General features: G+C 36.6%; 2 protein-coding genes across 6 annotated transcripts in view; one reads left to right on the top strand and one right to left on the bottom strand.

Moving 5' to 3' along the window:
• Nucleotides 1-14367, bottom strand: part of tln2a (talin 2a) — a 42356-nt gene extending 27989 nt beyond the window's left edge. For 2 of the 3 annotated variants that reach the window (XM_043244863.1, XM_043244864.1), the window contains exons 1-2: nt 14112-14365; nt 1330-1375 (exon numbers count right to left, since the gene is read on the bottom strand). The gene's annotated coding sequence lies outside the window, so the exon portion shown is untranslated. Of the gene's footprint in view, nt 1-1329; nt 1376-14111 lie in introns of all 3 variants that reach the window. The other variant, XM_043244862.1, reaches the window with a different exon arrangement.
• Nucleotides 14368-17541: 3174 nt separating this feature from the next.
• Nucleotides 17542-18520, top strand: part of vps13c (vacuolar protein sorting 13 homolog C) — a 45045-nt gene continuing 44066 nt past the window's right edge. For 2 of the 3 annotated variants that reach the window (XM_043243580.1, XM_043243579.1), the window contains exon 1: nt 17543-17772. In XM_043243580.1, coding sequence (XP_043099515.1) covers nt 17673-17772 — 100 coding nt within the window. In that variant the 5' untranslated portion in view covers nt 17543-17672. Of the gene's footprint in view, nt 17773-18520 lie in introns of all 3 variants that reach the window. The other variant, XM_043243578.1, reaches the window with a different exon arrangement.

The raw sequence follows: 18520 nt of genomic DNA, 5'->3' as shown, positions 1-18520 counted from the left end.
AAGAAAACACTGGCATATGCACTACAGAAATTGTTCTTCAAATTTTATACCAAAAGACTATTTGTCCAAAATACGGATGATATGTGGTTGAGGTGGAGGAGCAGTTCATTAACAAAAGACGCTTGGAAACAAATTTTCATTTATGCGATTCCATCTGGTGCTGCAGAAATGACACACTTTTAAATACAACACCTCAATTACGTAACATCCATTATATATCAGCCCTTGTTACCACTGGAACAACACACAATTTCTCATGCTCAACATGATCACGATCCCACTTATTTGCATATGCACAGCACAGACTTTTGGATTCAATGTTTCCAAGCATACAAGTCTACAAACTCGACCAGCCCACCGGTGGCTCTAGAGACCCTGAAAATCATAACGCTCCAGAGAATGTCCTTCCATTTATAGACCTTCAACAGGAACTCATGCCGCATTCTGGTTAGCAGTCTGACTAAAGTCTGATTACTTACTCAAGTTCTTACAGTAATAAAAGCCACAGTAATGCAATTAACACAACCTTTTATTTCCACTGCCTCATATCAGTGAGACTCAGCAGCTATATTCAGTCCTACACTCATGTAGACGTGACTCATGTCTGTCAACGTTGTTTCTATAGTAACTGTGGGCTACTGAAATATGACTACACTGCTAAACTCCACCCTCCACAATATTAACCTCAACATCTCACATATACACACACACACATACATATACATATATATATTTTAATACATTGTTTTTAGCTTGTTTATACATTAATTTTTATTTCCATTTTTAATTTTATTTATAAAAAACTGCATGGTAATAATATTGACTGCTTTTAGTTTAAAATGTGAATCAACATTCTTCCTTGGCCTGTTTTTCCTCCCTATTGTGAGTTAACATTTTATTTTTATGAGTTAGTAGCCTCTCTCTCACCACTAGCAAAACCCTCTATTTTGATGGGATTGAAAAAGTCCTCCTCCCTCCTGCCATACTCCTTTTTCTTTGGTAAATTGAAAAGAAAAGTTTTCAAGGTTCCATGGTTACATTTTCAAGAATTTGGTTACCCTTTTTTGTGTATGTTAAGTCTCTTTTGCTAGATGTAGCATCTATCGTTTGCCTCCCCATTCTGCAACTCACCATTGGTCTGTACCTGCTAGGTAAGCATCGTTTAGGCACAATATTGCTGAAAGTAAAGATATTTTGATAATAAAAAAAAAAATTATTACGTTTTAAGACCAATATTGTGGAGAATTTGTTTCCCACAGCAATGACGGATACACCTAAGAGCAACAACTGTATGTAAAATAATTTGAAAAATCTTAGGCTATGGCTTACCGTAAATGAAGAGTATTTATCTTTGAAGCACTGCAGATCTTCACAGCTATGGAGACAGAAATTAGAAAAAAAAATGATGATCAGACAAGCAAAATGAGAGCAAAAAAAACTTTATAAACACTATTAAACGGACAATTCAAATTAAACCACAATAATGGATATTGAATTGGGTTTGACTAAGTTTATACACATAATGCAATGTGTGCTTTAAAAGTTCTTCTTCCCACACAACTGCCAAAGGAAAAACCTACATAATTTAGAAATGAAAGATTATTCAGTCTAAATGTTATTCCCATTAACCATGTTAGGTGGAAGATTTAACAGATGGGCAAGATTGAAAAAAGAAACCCAGCTAATTTAAAATGGAAATCCTACCAGTGTTTTGTGTGTGTGTGTGTGTGTGTGTGTGTGTGTGTGTGTGTGTGTGCATGCGCGCCTGCGCCTCATGAGGAATGAGTTAAAGCCGCAGTAATTAACCCAGGTCTATCTGCTAATGATCTCATGATTGCAGTGCTGACTCAAAGCCAGAGGCCTCTAAACACTCTTAAAAGTCAAGAGCTTACACTAAACTCCTAAATTACCAAATGCGCTTATTAAATAAAAGGTGAAATTAAAGGTGAAAGTAAATCAAGTTAGAGCTTACAACAGCATCTTACAAAAATAGCAGCTTGAGGAAATAAATATTGAGAACCAGAATAGAAGAATCAAGTTCTGTAAATCTAAAAAAATAACAGCATTTGAAAGAATGTCATTATTTTTTTTCCTCAGCATTGTCTAGTCAACCATTGAACACACACCATGAGACCGGTGTGACCGTGCCAGATAGCGGATGGGGTCACAGAGCTGCTGCTGTATTGAGTTGCATTGTGTGTGTGGTAAGTGACCTCAATGAGTGGTAGGAACATCTGTGCAGCAGCTGCTGCCATTCAACCACTACAGAGGTCAACAGGAGTCCAGTACAGACCATTTACCCCACACCGATTAATCACGGCAAGCTCTCACTCACATACGTTACGCAAACAACAACTGCATTACATTTTCATCAAGTCTGAATATGCCTTCTGCACTTCCCTTCTATAGTAGAAAAAAAACGAACACACCAAGAAAAAGGCAGAATACAGAATTCAAAAATCTGAAATTGAAAAGTATTCAGATGGTCTATTATGTCTACTGAGATTCTGAAACGGACATCTGATGGACACATTATTATCCCGTTAGGTCACAATAGCAGAATCAAGTGAAGCAACTGATGCCATAAGCCACATGCATACATACTATACAGAACATAATGTTTAATAAGAAAATTAACTACTCATCCTTACGCCGTTTCAAACACGTAACACCTTCCACGTTCAAGACCCTGAAAGGTAGTAAGAACTGTAAAATAGTCTGTGACATCAGTGCTCCAACTCTAATTTTATGAGGGTACAGGAATACTTTTTGCACAAAGAAAATACAAATAATGATTTTGTTCAATTCATCTCTACCATGTCAGCCTTCCTCGGTATCACAATGACTGCATGTGGCGCTGCTGAGAGAGGATCTGATGCTATGATGCTGCACCTTGTGCAAGAATGCTGTTATATTATTGTTGTGAACGTGCGTCAAAATCAGACATTTTTTTGTTTTCTTTATGCACAAAAATTATTATTGCAACCTCATAAAATGAAGGTTGTACCACTGATGTCACATGGAGCATTTTAATGATGTCCTTTTCTGGGTTTTGAATGTGTCAGCCGCTTTGCAACCAACAGCGGGTCAGAGAGCTCATAGATTTCAACAAAAATATCTTCATTTGTGTTTTGAAGATGAACAAATGTCTTATGGTTTTTGAATGACATGAGGACAATCCCTTTAAGCTCTTGCAAAATTAATTATCTTCATGTGCCAGTATGCGACTTCAGATGAAATGGAATGTTGTAAGCTAAATTGTGTTTTTCATATGCCATTTTCATAAGTCTGGCAAAACATTCTCCCTTTGTGTTTAATGGAATAAAGTTGCATTAGATTAAAACCAGGGGGAGAGAACCAATTTAATTATTTTTGTTTTGTTCTCTTGGTGTGCTATTTCTTTAAGACTATAAAGAAAAACAGCTCTTCATCATCTATGCCAAGCTGGAAATCTAAAAGCCTTCAAATTATAACTTAAATCACAAAAGGAAGATCACAAATCACCATCATACTCAAAGCACCATAATAAATAATAAAAAGTAGCACAACAGCCGTTTAACTAAATCACAATTACAAACATTCAGACACCCTTTTTGTGCCAAGAGCACTCTGGAAAGTAATGAACAAGTTGGAGGAGAGATGGAAGGGGGGGTGGATGAGTGACTTTTAAAGCATGACGCTCGGAAAGGCTTGTGTGATGAACAGCAGACATGGCCATCACTGGCCTGACTTGCATGTGTAGGCGTTGAAGTTCACATGACCGTGCTGGCAACACATCAGTGCGTCAGACGGCTTCCCAATGACTCACTATCACTGAAAGACAGAATGAACAACCCCCTGTACATGCAGCATGTTCAAGCAGGATGACACATTAACTTCAGACACGTTGAGTACATGTTCAACCTATTTACAGCAAGTACTGAACAATACAGAAACTGCTCATTAATGAATTGTGAGAAATCAAACTGTCGTAGATTTGGGGGGAAAAGTAAAAACATATTGTAACTTTCAACTTTTTCTATAAGTGCAAGAACAAACCTCACTGGTTGACTTTTGAGCTTCTGTTTAGATTTTTTAAATATGCTCCAGGTATGCGAGTAAAACCTTAAATCCGTGCGTCATACTGGGTCTCCTCAGAAGACTTGGATTAAATGACTTGATAGATAAGGATTATATTTACAGTGCCTTTAAAGAATGTTTTCAAGCATTAACATTTTGGTATAATGGGCTTCCAGTAAAGCGACAGAAATCAGTATTTTGAAGCTGTATGAAGTCTTTATGACAATTTTCATTTTCAGCTGAGGTAACCCTTAGTTCAAAATAAATATTCCAGTAAATTGAGCCGCAAAACTAGCTCATTCTGAAATTCTTGGGTTTCTGATATTAGATAGTGTAAAATCTGTTTTATCACAGACCAGTTAGCGAGTCTGGCTCTTGAAAGACAAGCAACATTCCTGCTGGATCAGCAAAACTCAATAAGCTTCCAGGCTAGATTAACTCACAGCATGAATACAGCCTAGTCTAGACCTATGGGTGTATGAACGGTTTCAATAGAAAGAAGGCACATTAAACCATCATTCTAAAATGATAATCCCTCCAACAAAATGGGCAAACAAACACAGAAATTTCTATTTTAAAGGCAGCCAGCTCACCATGTGGACGATGGGGCTGACGCAGATTTACACAGCTATATATTTAACATGGGTAAATGGATTTGATTGAAGAAACCTGCACAGACACACATTCACTTTATTTCCTGAGCGCTTCCCCTGTCTTCCATCATTCAGCCTGGAAAGGATGCTCAAACAAAACCAATTTGTTACTCTGTACAGCATCTCAAACGCACACACTGAGGAAATCAACCTGCAAATACTTATAGTATGCTCCACATTAAAATGGGATGCTGGAGAAAGTATTTTATCATTAAAAAGATCATCTTGCAGAGTCAGTGTTCTTGGGTTAAAGCCATTTCAGCGCACACAAAACCCTACAAGAAACCAGCACAGCATTCACACAACGAATTATATCCCAGTCCTTTATATTTGCTTGCATCTCAGAGACAAAAACTTAAAGCACGTTTATTTCATAGTTTATTTTTTATAATGACCTCTCATGTCAAAATATCAAGGGAATGTTGTTTTATCAGCTCTTGACAGTTCTTTGTAAAAGCATCTATTCATCAAAAAATACAAAAAACAAAAACATATTCTGACCCTCGAACACAAAAATTGAATAATAACCAGGTCAATTAGTTCATAAACCATTCCATATTTTAAAAGCAAGTCAGATCAGTCCAGAACTGTCACAGAAGTACTGGCTCTCTTAACATATTTTGCAAAAATGTAAGAGTTTGCAAACGGAAATAGACATGAGCAACCAGCAATAACATCTGCAAAAGCATCTCCTGTTGCAGCTAAGCAGCCAATCAGCAGCCTCCTGCTAGTCATTAGCCGGTTTAATGACTGTATTTTCACTGACAATCCAGCTTGTTTAAAAAGACTGGGGCAACACTTAACATGCTGTAAGCTTTCATAAAGCAGCTATTCCTGTGAAAAATGAGCAGCGCTAGACAGCTTAATCTGAACTGTCACTGAGATTTTGGGGATTAGCAACTAAAACCACTGTCAGCTAATGAGGCTATTATGCATATTAGTGGACCCAGCAGCGCTCCATTCTAAAATAGAGCACAAATACTAGAGCAGCATCTGCATACTTTAACAAATGACTTATGCACTGCCAGGAAGAAACACAGTCATAATGCCGCCCACATCTAAGGTAAGGATCATATAATTTCCTGAGCCACAACTATGACCTCAGAGCGCACAGCTGTAACAGATCACACAGATCTGGTTATGGACGTTATGTCCCATACTACGAGATGCACCTCAGAGGATTACACCACATAGCCTTCCAGTAAACATGCCAGTCAGGAGTTACATGCCTGGATAATCTGCTGTATCCATTTAGCTCGGCATTAGGGAACTCCAAGAACATGCCGCACAAATAAAAGACTATTTCCGAGCATTTAATTAATGCAGAGCTGTCCACAAGTAATCGAATCCAGCTGGAGCTCTCAAGACACTTTCAAAAACAAGTGCTCCACATTGAGAGCGGGAGTAAGCCTCATGGAGCAGGACACCCAGGTTTGCTTTTCCTTTTCTGCGTCTCTACACAACACTAGATCTCGGCCCTCACCAATAAACACACAACAAATCACCTTATATAGAGCTACGGGACATGTAGGAGGTTGCATCTGGCTCCAAACTCTTCATAGTCTTCAACATGATCTTGTTCTAATGGGCAGTGGGGATCTGTGTAAACAAAGTGTATTTTTAGGATCGCAAGTCTGAGAAGAACAGCAGAAGTGTCACATCCTCCACTTCCTTTTTTATTGATGATGTTTCATTCTGCCTTAAATTATCTCAAACAGTTTATCTGTCATCAAGTGTTTTTTAATCGAGTGTGTTGAAGCACCACTGGCTCATTTATCATGGAAAACAAAAGTAAATAATGCTTCTTTTTACGATTTACCAATCCCTGACCTTTGATGAAAGAATTCAATTCATACATACTCCATAACTCAGATGTTCTGTCAACGCAGAGGCCTGGGAAGGCTAAACGGATGGTCGACAAATATTAGCATCTTTACGTCAAGGCAAATTCCAACTTTAGAAAGGACAGAGGGGGGCCAAGAAGGTAGTAAACTGAGAGTGAGAGACAGACAGAGAGACAGATAAAATTGGACACATGCCCCCCCACCAACTCCTCTTCAAGCAGCAAAACACTACCAGCATTTATTACAAGCGTTTTAACTTCAATGCTTTTTAAGGCAAATACTCTTTTTAAAACCTGACAAATGTTTATGGACAAACAGACTTCAAAGAGATGACATGTTTTCCACAAACACATTATGGGTACAATTACAGAATATCAACAGATGCAGTAAATTTTATTTGAAAAAAAAAAAAAAAAAAAAAAAAAAAGATTAACACTCACTTCATGTGTGAGTGTTAATCTTTTTTTTTTTTCAAAATAAAATCTACTGCATCTGTTGAAGTAAATGTTCTTGAGACGAAGTACGATCCATTCTAGCTTACTCTATAGATCCATCTGTCATTAAGGACTAGTAAGATCCATTTAAAGAACTGTGTTGCCAAGCTATTTATATATTTTTACAGCCATATTGATGTAATGTTACTTGCATGTTTATAATACTTAAGATGATCTAATGAGGTACCAAAATAATCTAAGTGAGTGGAGATTTCTGTTAATATAAGTTCTATCACTTGATTCTTTACAAGTTCTATAAAGTTTACACTATATGGACAAAAGTATTGGGAAACATCTCTTAATTACTGCATTCAGAATTTTCAGACCTATTGACAAGTGTGGAGGAGGAAAAAAAAAAAAAGAAAAAGAAAAAAAAATCACATAGCCATGATGGCATTTTTGTAAGGTGGAAGCAACTTAGCTACGACCATAAAATAAGGTTGAGTCGCTAACTAATGGCTAACTTTCACTGGCATTAATATCAGCACTAAAACTGTGTGGCTAGAGCTTCACAGAATGTGTTCCATGGCCAAGCATCTACAAGTACATTGCTAAGCGTCACATAAAGAGGCATAAAGCACACAGCCCCCGGACTGGAGCAGTGGGAATGTGTTCTGTTGAGATACGAATCATCTTTCTCCGTTTTACAGTTTGATGCTTGAGTCTGGTTTTTGTGGATGCCGGGAGAATATTACCTGCCTGGTTTGTTGGTGAAGACATTGCATTATGGGTCTGTTTCTCAGGAATTGTGCTAGGTCCCTTACTTCCAGTGAAGGCAAATCTTAATGCTACAAGATAAAATCTGGACAATGCAATGCTTTCCACTTGTGAGAATAGGTCCAGCATGACTGTGCCCCAGTTTACAAAGTAAAGGAGTTTGGTATGGAAGAACTTGATCAGTCTGGACAGAGCCCTGACCTCAGCTCCATCAAACACTTCGATTAAACTGCAACATAGATTTCAAGCCTGTTCTAGCATTAGCGCCTGAGCTCACAAATACAAGATAAGAGGGCAAAGATTCCCAAAGAAAGATCCCAAAGGGAAGCTGTTAGAAATGCAATCACTGAGGCAACTACATATCTAAATAAACTATGTATTCAGAATGCAATGTTCTGGCTTGTGTTAACAGTCAGATGGCCCAATACATTTGTATACGATAGTGTCTAGGTCCCATTTTTCGTAAACATAAGGATGCCCTTTTTTCACATACAAGTATTCAATGAAAAATTTCAATGTTCAGTTCAATGTACTGACATTTCAATTCTGTCTGATATAACAAACCAAAAATTATTACACAAAATAAGATACTCTGAAAGCTAATGAGGTCCAATATCGGACCCCTTTATATATTATAATAATAATTATGAGAAGGAGAAAGAAGAAAAATATATTTTAAGTTCTTAAAGGATTTCTCCACCCCAAAATGAAAATGTCATTCCAAACCCATAAAAGCTTTAAGAAATATATTGTGAAAATAGTCCATCTGCTATCAGCGGTCCAATCTGAACTTTATGAAGTTTTTTTTTGTACACAAAGAAAATAAAAATAATGATTTTATTTAACAATTCATCTCATCTGCATCACTGTAGTGCCATTTTTTATTTAAATATTAATTAATTTACACTTTAAATTGAATGAAAACAGCACATCTGTGTTGCCTGGCTGACACAACTTTTAAGGATTTGGAATGACATGGGGGCAAGTAATTCACGATAAACCTTTACACTTTGGGGTGGAGTCACACAGGTTGTAAAGTAAAGTTTTGTTCAGTTAACTTACCCTATACACTGTGGTATTTATAACAAAACACTATAAAAATCATACAACAGAAACTATTATTCTAAAACATCTAAATTTCGAATCTACGGTCTTGTAAAAGAGCTCTTAAAATAAATTGAAAAAAAGGTTCTACAACTGTTTGAGCAGCTTTCAGTCGAACACATTTCCATAGTACATGGAAAACGGCAGCACCACAGTCAAGTCTGTTCCAGTTACAATACAGGGAATCTGGGAACGTCACATCTATGCAGCATACGCCACCCAGCCAGCTGCAGACCGGCTCAGAAAAGCCCCTCTCCACTCTCTGATTTCATGTAACCATATTGAGCCTCATGTCAGAGAGCAAAAAATATTCTGCATTCCCAAAAATACCCTGACAGAGAATGCGCTCTATGCAGTGACAGGACACATCCAAGGTTTTATCTTCAAAACTATTTGTTCATACGAGACATGTCCTCTACCTTATACATTGTCCAACAATCCATCACACCACCGTATCTCTCTTTCAGCGCAATTCTTTGATCACTCATCTACAGCTCCAGTGGAATGTGCTCATGTGAAAGAAGCCTGCATGAATCCTCATAGCAGTTTGGATAGGAATTGTACCTGCCCTTTCTGGCAACCGACTCACAGCGAGCACAAGAGATCACAACGAGCCAGATAGCCATTCTGCCGAAGGGGAGGCAGCAATAGCAGAAGCTCCCGATATAACAGACTGACCTGGATCCTTTTTCAGCACAGAGAATGTGGGGGTAGAAACAGCCTCAGGCCTCCAGAGTCAAACTCAAACTGAAAGGCTCCAAGGTGTTCTGTGTTTGAAGTTATGGAGCTAAACGCCCTAGTTCACAACTTTACGGCTAAAAAATGTTTTATATTGGAGGTATCATTTTGTTGAGTAAATAAATTTGCATTTAACAAAGATGATGAAAAAAAAAAAAGTTTGTCGTATAAGATTTTAAATAAAGAAGCCAAAGCTGCATTTGTTTGAACAAAAATACAGTAAAAGGAATACTTTGTATGATATTAAAAAACGTTTTCCATTTAATATATTTTAATTATTAATTACAGTGCTGACAGAGCTATGATGAATATAGCTGGGCTGCTTAAAGTTTTTTTTTTTTAGGATTACAAAAGTCAAATAAACAACATTTATTTGAAATAGAATGCGTTTCTATTGTAACATTAGAAATTATTTAGCCTTTACTGTCAGTTTTGATCATATACATGCATGCTGAATAAAATATTTTTTGCTAAAGAAACCGATAAAATAGTTAGCAGCAAAATACCAAAAGTTTGTCAACTGGTTCTGGTAAGATGGATTACAAGATGAGAGATGCACTGGTTAAGCAACCTATGAATAATTAAATTGATAGTCATTTATTTCACAAGACTTTTTTTCTGTGGAACAGTACTTTTTTTCAGTATACCCTTTTTATTAATTTTTCCTTCTAAGCAATAGAATCGAGTGGGCTCCGAAGCTGCGTATTTCACAATATCTTTTGTGTTCCACAGGTTTGAAATGATATTAAAGGTGAGAAAATGGCACAATTAAAATGTTTAGGTGAACTACTGCCGATACAGACGTTAAATTTGAGTTAACGGTATTAATGTATATTGCAATGATTGATTCTCATTACGGAGGCAACCGAGGTTCTAAATGTAAAGGGTTTTGGTGAAGTCCCGGCTCAACCAAACCTAAAACTTTATTAAAACTTATGAAGCCAAAACTAAACAAATAGGTATTTTCAATCCAGAATCAAGGTGCAGATAAGAGTGACAAAACAAGGAATGCAGAGTTCAAAAAGAGAGAATGATGACAGGTGTAGTGTTTTATCAGTTGCTGTTGGCAGTCGTGCTCAGAACTCACAGGAGCTAAAGGATGTGACACCCGCATACCCAACGACACCCCTGCTAATAATAACCGCTGCATTTAAAGAGGAGCTGCAGTCAAACTTCCACCTCAACCTTGTGTGAAAACTGCATTTTCAAGTAATAGTTCACTCAAAATTAAAATTGTCATTTTTAAGTAAGTAACTCACTCTCGTTGTATTCCCAACATGATTTTATGACTTTTACGCAACACTGAGTTTAGCAGAATTTTCAAAGTTTAGCAGAATTTTGTTCAGGAGACTTGTCATATAGTCAAATAAATACTACATGTTCATTTGGAGCCTGACCGACCCTGCTCATTTAGTGTTAACATCCGGCTAAGCTTCCTTATTCTGTATACAATGCGAGACAGAAAATCAAACAGGTCTGAGATGACATGAGGTCTTGTAAAAGATTCATATCTTTACATTGACTAATGTAAAGTAATTGAGGAAAGGAAACTTCTGCACTTGCACAAGGTGGAGCCAGAATTGCAGGTGTGCTAAGACTCATTTGAATGCACAAATATGCACACACATACATTCGTAAACTTGCTACCATTCATGTTCAACAATAAAAAAAAAAAAGCTCTTCAAAATACAAAGACTGCAGGTGTTCTAAATGTACGTAGTTATAAAGTATATGCACTTGAAACAATGCCTAATACACACGCCACAGTTCAAACGTTTGGGGCCAGTAAGATTATTTAAAATATTCTATTCAAAATGGATGCATTACTATGATCAAATGTGACAGTAAAGACATTTATAATGTTACAGAAGATGTCGGTTTCAAATAAGTGCTATTCTTTTGAAATATTCACCAAAGAATCCTAAAACAAATGTATAGCGAGAATACTAAAAAAAACCTACAAAAAACATAACTTGTTTCAACATTGGTATATATAGGAATATGTTTCTTGAGCATCATGTGAATTTCTAAATGATTGTGAAATTGAAGACTGGAGTAATCGCTGCTGAAAATTCAGCTTTGTCTTAAAAAAAATATATATATATATATATATATATATATATATATATATATATATATATATATATATATATATATATATATATATATATATATATATATATATATATATATATATATATAAAATTCTAATTTTAATAATGTTTTACAATATTACTTTTGAACAGTGTGTTTACAATTAGTGGCAATTAGCCATGAAAAACATCATAAGCTTGGTTAGCTGACATATAGCTCGGTCAGCATCAATATATATAATGAAGTGTATGATTATCCGACAGAACTCTTTTCTCATGCAATATTGTTCAGAGGAGCAGCAGGCTTATCTGAATCCCAAGTGCCTGGCAAAATAAACAAAAAGGACTTTACATGATAAGGGACCATTCATAATTTAAAGAAAAGAGAATGAATAAATGGACTGTTTGAAGTTCCATTATTAAAGAGCGTGCTTTATTCACTGGTCTCATATGGCATATGTCTAATTCTCTCTATTGAAACCAACTGATCCATAGCATTAAGGGAATCCATTTCTTTATTTACGGTCACGTTAGGTGCGGAGAACCTGGTTCACCTGGTTCTGGCCTTGCAATATTAAACAGTATTTTAACAAAGAATATGTGGGACATTGTTAAAGACAGTGCCAAGTGATGAGTTGCAAGCAGCAAGTCAGTGAGCTTGTTCACCTATACAGTGTAAACATGCTGAGAATCAGGAACCTTGCCAATAAGGTATGACCCATGGGCAAGCTACCAATAAAAGTGTCGGCCGTGATAAAAAGCAGCTGCAGTTTGTCAAAAGGACAGCAGATAGTACTTTACTTGATGCCTTTTCCTAAGCTACTGGATTCATCAGCATCAGCAGTCCATCAGCACATAAACCGTAAGCAGACCTGTCCGTCTTCTCCAGGTCACTAAATACCATTAGACTAACTTAAGACTTTAAAAGCAAAGTCTACAGTGCTAATAAAATGTAACAAAAGTACAAAACCAAAACGCACAGTCCATTCTCAGTGAGAGATTACAAGCGCTTAGAGAGGAGGATGAGTTATATTGACTCGGTGCTTAAAAATCTGAAGCATACATGAGCCTTGAAGTAAGAGAAACCTTCTTCACCCGTATCAGACTAAAAAAAAAAAAAAAAATACAAGCACATTTAAAAAAAAAAAAAAAAAGTTTCTTGACTCTGACAAACTAGATGAAGCTGAAGAAATACGCCAATGTATTTCAATGTACAATAGCATATTTTTCAGTTTTTAAATTGGCATAAAAAAGCATAAAAAAAACTAAAATTGCATGTGGTAACGCTATATGGGGTAAGCCATCAAATCTTTCAAAAACAAAAAAGAACAACATTTTATAGGATAAGATCACAAATCATTTCATGAAACGATACGCAACCCTAACGTCGTCATAAAATATATACATGTTTTGTTTGGTAAGAAATTGGTCACTACATGGTATGAAATTATTGCATCGAACAAATAATTCTTAAAGCCAACTTACTAAATATTTGTGTATTCAAAAAGTCAAAACTAAGGTAACTACTACTTCACGTTTTTTTTTGTTTTGTTTTGTTTTTTTTTCAAAATTAGCAAAAACAGTCTTATGTTTGATAAACTTGACATGCATACAATTTATCAAACGAATGAATAGCAATTAAATTAAGCAAGAAGGTGAGTAATGTAAATCAAAGACAAACAAAGCACCCGAAGAACAATGAAGAATCCGCAAGTCTAAATTTCAGATGTTTTAAATGTGATGACACAGAGGGGTGTGGCGTCAGCATGGGCTCCATGTGTCTGGACCATCACAAAAGCGTTTTATCCCACTGGTGCGGATGAATGTGGGTAGTTGTTTTAAGAGTGATTTAAAGCTTTAAACAATGTCAGAGTACGCACTGGGCTTTAATGGTAAGGTTATGGCAATGCGGATTCAGAGAGAGATGCCTGGAAGAAACACACAGATTCTGTCACGGTCTCTATGATTATTGCTGCGATTTAAACACACTGCAGTTCAGTTCCTCCAAAGAAGCTGACTTCTACTCTGAAAAGATAAGTTTGTAAAATATTTAATACACTACTGTTTATAAAGCGTCCTCTTTTTTAATTTAGAAAGGCATTTAGTCACAGAATGCGCTGAATATGGCGTTAGTTGCAATCCACAAAAGTTAAGCATCGCATATTCAGATACACGATGCAAACCTTGCCAAGTTTGAAATCTCCAAAAAAAAAAAAATGTAATTAAATAAAAATATATATATATAGATCCCCACCATATTAACCATTTGTATTCCATTGCCATCCATGTGTCGCAAAAAAACAACAGGGTACACAAACCACCAAAAACGAACATTTGCCTTAATGCAAATATCAGTCATCATCCGTCTTTCTGCAATTCACAGACAAATGTTTAAGTAGTTAAACTTACCGATTACGACGCAGATACCCACAGTGTTCCCATCGATTAATGTGCGCGTGAATTAATTCTCCTCATTAGCAACTGGTGAAGCATGTGTATCATGTCAGATGCAATATAAGGACTCTACGCACGTCTCTGTCCAGCACACACTGCTTATTTCCACGCACCTCTAAATCCCAATCCATTCAAACACTGCATGTGAGATCGGTCTTGCCGTATTAATAGGCTACACAACACATTAAAACACGGATCGAGGATATTTCTGTGCGCAATTCGCCGAACGCTGAAATCTGAGCACACTGGATCTTACCGGTGAGTTTGTTTACCGCAGTTTCATTGCAAGCTCGCAGCCGCTCGATGCACAGTAAACTACGGTCTTGTCCTGCCTCTTTGGAGTAAATCCCTTCTCGATTTACGGAATTTACCGAGTCCAGCCGATCACTAAAGGTGGGACTAGAGGAAATGCGTCATGCAGACCGGAATGCAGGGAAATGTAGTCCTGGCTGAGTAGTCGGCCTCTCCCGTGTATCAGTTTTGAAATGGTAAATGTATATTACATTATTATATTTGAACATATAATATTTAATGAATCAACCAACCAGTCAATAAGTCAACCAATTAATAATGCAGTTTTAAACAGTTTTCCTCAATCGAAAATATATTTGTATATTTCTGTATATTTGGTCCCCATAAGGTAAAAAAGTATAAAAGTCACTGGGGCAGCAAGGCATACTTCAAAAAGGTATGCTTTTGTAGCTTATTTACACCAAAAGATGCATACAAGTAACTTAAAGGTATATACAGTGCTTAAAGAGCACAGATATTAATACATTTTCCAATGGGTACCACACAGTGACAAATTCGCTAAATACCTGCACCACAAACTCCTTACATTTTTATTTATATAAATATTGGCTTGGCAACTTAAAATCATTCTGATCATTTTATTAAAACCACTCATCATTTTATTTCTTGATAAATACTTAAGTTAAATTTCAAATAGGCCAAGTAGACTTTTAATAATGCATTGTAGGCAGTAGCTCTCTCTCTCTCTCTCTCTCTCTCTCTCTCTCTCTCTCTCTCTCTCTCTGTCTCTCTCTCTCTGTCTCTGTCTCTCTCTCTCTCTCTCTCTCTGTCTCTCTCTCTGTCTCTCTCTCTCTCTCTCTCTCTCTCTCTCTCTCTCTCTCTCTCTCTCTCTCTCTCTCTCTCTCTCTCTCTCTCTCTCTCTCTCTCTCTCTCTCTCTCTCTCTCTCTCTCTCTCTCTCTCTCTCTCTCTCTCTCTCTCTCTCTCTCTCTCAGTCTGTCAATCTCTGTTTTTGATGTGCTGTTGTAAATCAGCTTCCCAGTTTTAGGGGATGTAGCCTGAAGTCATGGACTGTGTGTTCAGGCACCTGGAATGTATTATAGATGTGTTGACCCAACAAAGCTCAAACAGGGGTGAGTCCACAACAGCATTCCACAAATTCTATTGAAAACAACTCTCCTGTCCTAAAACTCCTCTCTGTAACCCTTACAAAATATGTGGCTTTCATTTTCTATTTTGGCAATGTAACGCCACAAGCCTTGTAACGTTGAAAGCATTTCTGATGATATTCACTGCCACAAAATACACTTTGATTTTCAGACCAATAAACTTTAGCTTTAGTCTGTAAGTGCCTAAATGCTGCTCTCTATAGATTAACGTGTGGTATTACAGCATGGTCAGGGCTTTTGTTGTATTTCGATGTTACCATGGGTTCAAGATGTAGCTATTTCATATTATTCTTCTACACTCTTAAAAATAAAAGTGCTTCACAATGCCACAGGAGAAGCTTTTTTGTCTAAATGGTTCCATAAAGAATCTTTAACATCTGAAGAACCTTTCTGATTCACTAACGGTTCTTTGTGGTTAAAGAAGGTTCTTCAGATTATTAAAACGTAAGAAAGGAATGGTTCTTTTAAGAACCTCTGACTGAATGATTCTTTGTAGAATGAGTCTTTTAAGCATCTTTATGCCTATGTAATGGTGTACACTACTAAAAATAAAGTCTAAAATTATGACTAGATTGAGAACCGGTCTATGGCTCCATATGCCATAGGTAATTTACTTAATTTTGTATGATTATGACTTAATAGGTGTAATAGAAATAATGAACAAACCAAAACAAATTTAAGCCAGTAAACTATGTTCCATTCCTTTGTTTAAAATGTCAAAAACGTACCCAAATTAATGTCCAAAACTGTTAAAAGCCATTTATTTTATTGACATATGTGTTTTATAAACTAAAACTTAAAATAAATTTTCATGAAAATGTTACAAAAAACTAAACTGGTTTAGTTTATACTATTTTACTGACAGTAAAAGTTCCTAAAGTCATTCACCCGTAGATGGGGCTGTTGCTCTTGAATAAATTAAACTCCAGCTGTCATTTCCATAATAATGAACTTAGTGTTGGGGTTGAATACAGTTTGTTTTTACTTTTACTTGTCATTTAAAGCCCCGCCCAGATTCCTTTCTTTATTTTCCTTTACCTGTGGCTAAAAATACCAACAACAAGGCAAAACAGTTGAGAGGAACAGAACACACACACACACACACACACACACACACACACACACACACACACACACACACACACACACATATGCATGAAAACATTTTTTATCATTAAATAGATTTATTTCATGCACTGTTTACAGCATCCTGCATATTACAATTGTTTTGTTCTAACAATAACAATAGTTATTTACATCTATTATAACAGTTTGTGACTAAATTATATTTTGTCAATAAACATCCGCATGCACTATGGATACTATACCAAGTCTGGAAGTTTGTCTACAGACAACTTTACTTGTGTTTTTAGTATCTAATTACATGCTTGAGATTCTAGACAACATGTTTGGTTTTAAAACATTCAGCACAAAGACAAAAAGCCACGTGTTCAACCATCACAAGATCAACTTGCAACCAGATTCCCTGGGGACCACGCGGAGCAGTCTTTCTAAAGAGCTTGGAAACTTGTCCCTGAAGGAAAACCACAAACAAGGGACAAAGGAGAGAGTGTGATGGATGCATCCGAGGTGGGAAAATGCAATTGCAGTCAAAGTCAGGCCCATCCAATCCATTTTTCAGCTAACAAATTAAGTATTTCCTATTGATTTAACCTTTGTGTTAATAATAATACATAGGTAATAATAAAAGAATAGGTTATATTTACATTTTGGTAGGCTAAATTGAAGAATGCTTTTATTTTATAACGACAAATTAAAGTAAACAGTAATTTTATATCTTGCGCATAAATAAATAAACGAATCGTCTCGATCTGTCTCTCATTTGGTTAACAAATGCACATCACCCACCTCAGTACACTTTCACTTCGCGATCCATGTTCTTGTATTAACTAGCCATCCTGTTTATGATATAGTAGTCGCGGCGACCCCTGATCCAGACAGTGTGAGTGGATCGCCGAACGAGTCGATCTCGCTGTATACGCCTGTCATCCAGGGAAGGAAGTAACCTTATCAAATGCCTATTGTGGCATTTTAGCGCGTTATCTGCGACAGGGTCGCTGTCGTTCTCGACTCACCATGGTGTTCGAGTCTTTGGTCAGCGATCTCTTGAACAGGTTCATAGGGGATTATGTGGAAAACCTGGATAAGTCGCAGCTCAAGATTGGCATATGGGGAGGTAAGCGTTTATTCGTCAAAACCGCCCGTCCACATTGGCGCAAAGAAACGCTTTTTTTCTGCTTTGGATTGTTGTCGGTTGCAAAACGTTCTGCATCGATAAGCTGTGCCAGCTACGTGTAAATTCATTGCAGTCTCCTTTAATGTCTCTCGTGCCGGATAGGTTTCTGTTCTGTAAGACTGGCAGTCTGTCAAGTTGCTTGCCCCAAGGAGTCGTTGGGAGGCTGTGAAAACACCTATTATTTATACCGTCCTTTCATTATTATTAGCCTTTGTGTAAAATCATTACAGTAACCCTCGTTACGTTTCCGTTTACATAAATATTACATAAGACAGTTGTCTTGTAGATAAGATACAGAAAATGGCTCTCGATAATTAGCCGAGCAGATGAATGGACAGTTGTTGCAAACATTGCTGTTTGTTATGTTTTGTTGAATTTGTGCAAGTGAAGCTCAAGGTGACCGCATTTTCTTAGATAAGTTTAATCATGTCATTAATTTTGTTTATAAAAAAAAATAAATAACCGTATGTGCCACACTTACTCTTATTTCAGACGTTTAAAATGCCTTGGAATTTTTTTTGTTCAACATATATATGTTGGGAAAAACCTGGGGCACTATATTATTGTGGATTTATCTATTACTCCTATCATCACTAACGGCATTTAACATATGTAAACAGTTTTGCATTTATATAAACTGTTTACATAACAAAGTTATTGGTCATGCACAAACATTGATGGGAACATA

The sequence above is a fragment of the Puntigrus tetrazona genome, chromosome 7 (assembly GCF_018831695.1).
Source record: "Puntigrus tetrazona isolate hp1 chromosome 7, ASM1883169v1, whole genome shotgun sequence".
In the NCBI taxonomy this organism is placed as follows: Eukaryota; Metazoa; Chordata; class Actinopteri; order Cypriniformes; family Cyprinidae; genus Puntigrus; species Puntigrus tetrazona.
Note: the sequence above shows the minus strand (reverse complement) of the source record. Positions and strands in the feature narration are given on the sequence as shown.